Consider the following 3,710-nt stretch of genomic DNA (forward strand, 5'->3'; position numbering starts at 1 on the left):
TTTAAAACCCGGTTCTCAATAGAATACAATATGAATATAGTAGAATTTGCTGTTAAAAAAGAAGAGTTTAAGGTAAGACTGTGATCGAGAGTGTGATTTTTAAGCCTTTTCTATAATATGGTTTTATGCTAGCTACTAATAAAACTTATGTATCTATAAGCGAAAACGCTTGTTATGATTATTTGAATTTCTCCTCTCAAAGTACTAGAAAAATATCCTTTTCTTATTCGGTTCAGTTTGGGTTCCATGATTTTTGCTCATGTCTACATACAAACAATTATATATTAAATCAAATTTGAATTAAATCAAAAGCCATATGTGAAGTATCAATCAAAATCAATCTATCTATTTAACCACTCTATATAGGTGAAAAAAAATTAAAATATGCGGAAAATTGAAAATTGCTTTCATTCTCAAAAAAGATGAGATGGTGCGTTCAATGATTGTCTACAAAATTCCATACACTAACTGCTATGCATTTGCAATCACCAGCGCTCAATCATGAGCATTGCTATATTGACTTCAAGAATTCCTGAATGACAATCCCTTCTCCAGATTAACCGCCATCATTAGTTTGAATCAGTCATTGCGTTTATAGATTAAGAATTCGATCATCACCTTGAATGCCAAAAGTTTTTCTAGAAGCGGTGGTCTATTTACCTTTGAGTATAGGTAAAACTGTTTACATCCCACCTCTCACATAAAAGATTTTGTATTAGGCCCGATAGTTATTTATATATAGAGTTGCTGAATGTTCTTGTACACTTTCTTTTGATCTTGTATAGATCTTCAATTCATCCCATCTAAATCCATGTTACGTAACCATCTACTAATTAATCAACTCCTTGTGTATGAAAGATAATTTTAAGGTAGTTGATGAGGGGTGTCATGATTTTCATCAATCGGGACTTGTATTTGATCACGACTTCTTTGTTTTTCCTCATCTGACACCGACGATGTCTCTGTAGACATCGTCGAGTCACTCTGACAACTACAACTACCAAAAGACGACGTTCTACTCGAAATTGGTGTTGCCAAAAAAGTTGGGTTCACTTGTCCCGCCATAATTACCAAATATTTCTCTTCAAAAACATGAGACTCTTTGTGACTAACCGGTTTAGTGTCGCCGTCTCCTTCTCCTTGGCCAGCCTCGAGGTCTCTTTCTACGTCACCCGAGAGCTTCCAATAAGAGCACGCAAGGATTAAAAGAGCGAAAGCAATGAGGCCCAACATGGCAGCCAGGCCTCCAAATAGGTATGGAACCGGCGAATGCCACGGTGATCGTTGAATCGTGACCGGCGATGATGGTGCCATTAAGGAAGTTGATTGAGTAGTCATGAATAATTAATAGTGATTTTTCACTTGGTTAATTAGTAGTTGGAAAGAAATTGATTTGAGAGTGGATGAGTGGATTAGGAAGTGGTTCTCTGTGATGCTATTTATACACGAAAATGGAGTATATTTTTAATGAATAATATATCGTCCTATCTAATAGTTTTATATTTTTTTAAGTACACAAAGATTATTTCCTGTTATTTATTTGGGGTTACCCACACTGACAAAATGCACTATATATGTCCACGAATGAAAAAAAAAAACTAGGTAGTCAAATCCTATCAAAATTACTGCTAGTAACCGAAAAAACATTTGTCAAAAATCTGTTAGGCTAAAACCCCTTTTGAATTAGATTTGAAATTGAGACCTATGATTTCAAACTAACCCATTCATTTCTTCATGTCAATCGAGCTGAAACTCATTGGTTTTGATGTTTTCCATTTAAAAAGTCATTTTGGATAAAGCGGAATATTTGTCGACCCTTAAAAAAAAATTAGTGCGTTGCACTTATAAATATCTTTTTAAACTGCTTTTTTTAAGCACGATATGATATTATTTGCGTGTTTGATTAAAAATATATTACGATTCTACTATAGTGTTATGAGTAGTACTTTATTTATCGATGGAATTTGATCCCTAGATCACTTTTTAAGGGTGTTGTACACTTGTTAATACAACCTCTGAACTTGGTCTTGAAATGGCAATATAGAAGATGAATGACAAATTTAAAATCAGCAAAATGTAAATTTTTATATGAATCCATTTAATTATTTAGGTTCTTTCTTTCCGGGCCCTTCTTGTTTCCTTTTCGTTCTTTACTATTGACGTTGCCTTTATATTCTTTAACCTCGAATTGAAGCAATATATACATCTTCACTATTTGCATTCAAATTGATTTCTTTAGTTATGAGAAATGATCATACACAACACAATTTTACCATACACAATAATATATGCATTAAAAAATTGTACAGTACAACTGTCTGATGCATGTATTGTTGTGTATGACAAAATTGTGTTGTGTAGAGATCACCTCCCGCTCAATAAAAAGATTTGTTCCATAGAAACGTAGAATAATAATAAAACCCGCAAGGAATATGTACATAAGGATGTAACGAACTTATAACCTTTCTAAACTTTTGTTATATGTATCCGATTACATCTTCATTAGTTAACAGGTTTTACACAGAATTCACATCCATATAATTGTCATGTTATTCTGTCACATGATCGTAACTGACACCATGTCATCGGTTTAAATGATATAAGAGGCTAAATACATATAATAGTAAAAAACATTGAGGGTTAATTTAATAGAGATAATAAAGTGTTAGAGAGTTTGATACATATAAGACACAAATCTGTTATACTAAAGATTGATGAATGTAACATATATTTTTAAAGGTGAATTTAGCTTGAAACTTCGTGTCGCGATTCGATAGTGAGAAGTTTAACATACGTTTTTCTTAACCGGGTTCACGTTAGAAAGTTCTCTCGAAGTGATATTGCCTATTTCAAATACACAATAGAGAAAACCCAACGATTAATATAGGGGTAAATTTTATCCATCATACTTGAACCTGGAATAATCAAACAAAACCCTCATAGAAGAATTACTATAAGTTAAGAGGGGAAATCTAAACTATTACATCGACTCATCATTTAATACAAGAGATCATCAATTGTTACTATTGAGAGAGAATAAATGGAATTATCAAATTAATCGCATATCGCATTATCATTACTCTATCGTATTTTCACTGACTTTGTCCTTCCATCAAACTAATCTTCATAATTTTAATATTATTATTATCATTTTCTTTGTCACTATGGACTTACCAACGATTAAGTAAAGAAAGTTTTTACTGTCATTGCTAAAAAATAGAATCAAGGTTTACAATTACATCTTCTAGCGACCACTTAGTTGTTTTCCAACTAAAAATACCTCTTTCCTATGATGCAAGAGAATCAAAATAGCAGCTTCAATGATCACATCAAATGTTGTTTCATGCTTAGTAGACTCCAATCCAGTAGAATAAGGATATGTTGCGTATGTGAAGGTTTATCCGTGGACATGAATTTCCACTAATGAAAAGATTGTCTTCCATAAATGTATGTATATGTATACCGCGACATTTGGCAAAGATATGAAATTCTGTTTTCTAAAATTGCCATCACAAATCGGCACCTTATAGTTCATTGTATATGCGTATCGCGCCTGTTGTCTCCCACGTTTTTTCGTAAGACATTGATAGACGATTCTTGAGGATAAAATAGGTATCTTAACAAGAAAAAAGTTTGTTAACTTGAAATAAGAATTCGGAAATAAGCACATGACACATGCTTAATTATTTCCAAAAAATTAACACATTCAA

At 32.5% G+C, this 3,710-nt stretch overlaps 1 protein-coding gene across 1 annotated transcript; it reads right to left on the reverse strand.

Annotated features, from left to right (window-relative positions):
- Positions 1-324: 324 nt before the first annotated feature.
- LOC122593506 (protein GLUTAMINE DUMPER 2-like) lies at positions 325-1,419 on the reverse strand. Its single transcript, XM_043765925.1, has one exon. The coding sequence runs from the start codon at positions 1,336-1,338 to the stop codon at positions 865-867; it is 474 nt and encodes a 157-aa protein (XP_043621860.1). The 5' UTR covers positions 1,339-1,419; the 3' UTR covers positions 325-864.
- Positions 1,420-3,710: the final 2,291 nt, after the last annotated feature.

Source organism: Erigeron canadensis, chromosome 3 (assembly GCF_010389155.1).
Source record: "Erigeron canadensis isolate Cc75 chromosome 3, C_canadensis_v1, whole genome shotgun sequence".
Taxonomy (NCBI): Eukaryota; Viridiplantae; Streptophyta; class Magnoliopsida; order Asterales; family Asteraceae; genus Erigeron; species Erigeron canadensis.

What these genes read in the sequence shown, in the direction of transcription:
- LOC122593506 (XM_043765925.1), bottom strand. Translation starts at nt 1,338, where the DNA reads ATGACTACTCAATCAACTTCCTTAATGGCACCATCATCGCCGGTCACG.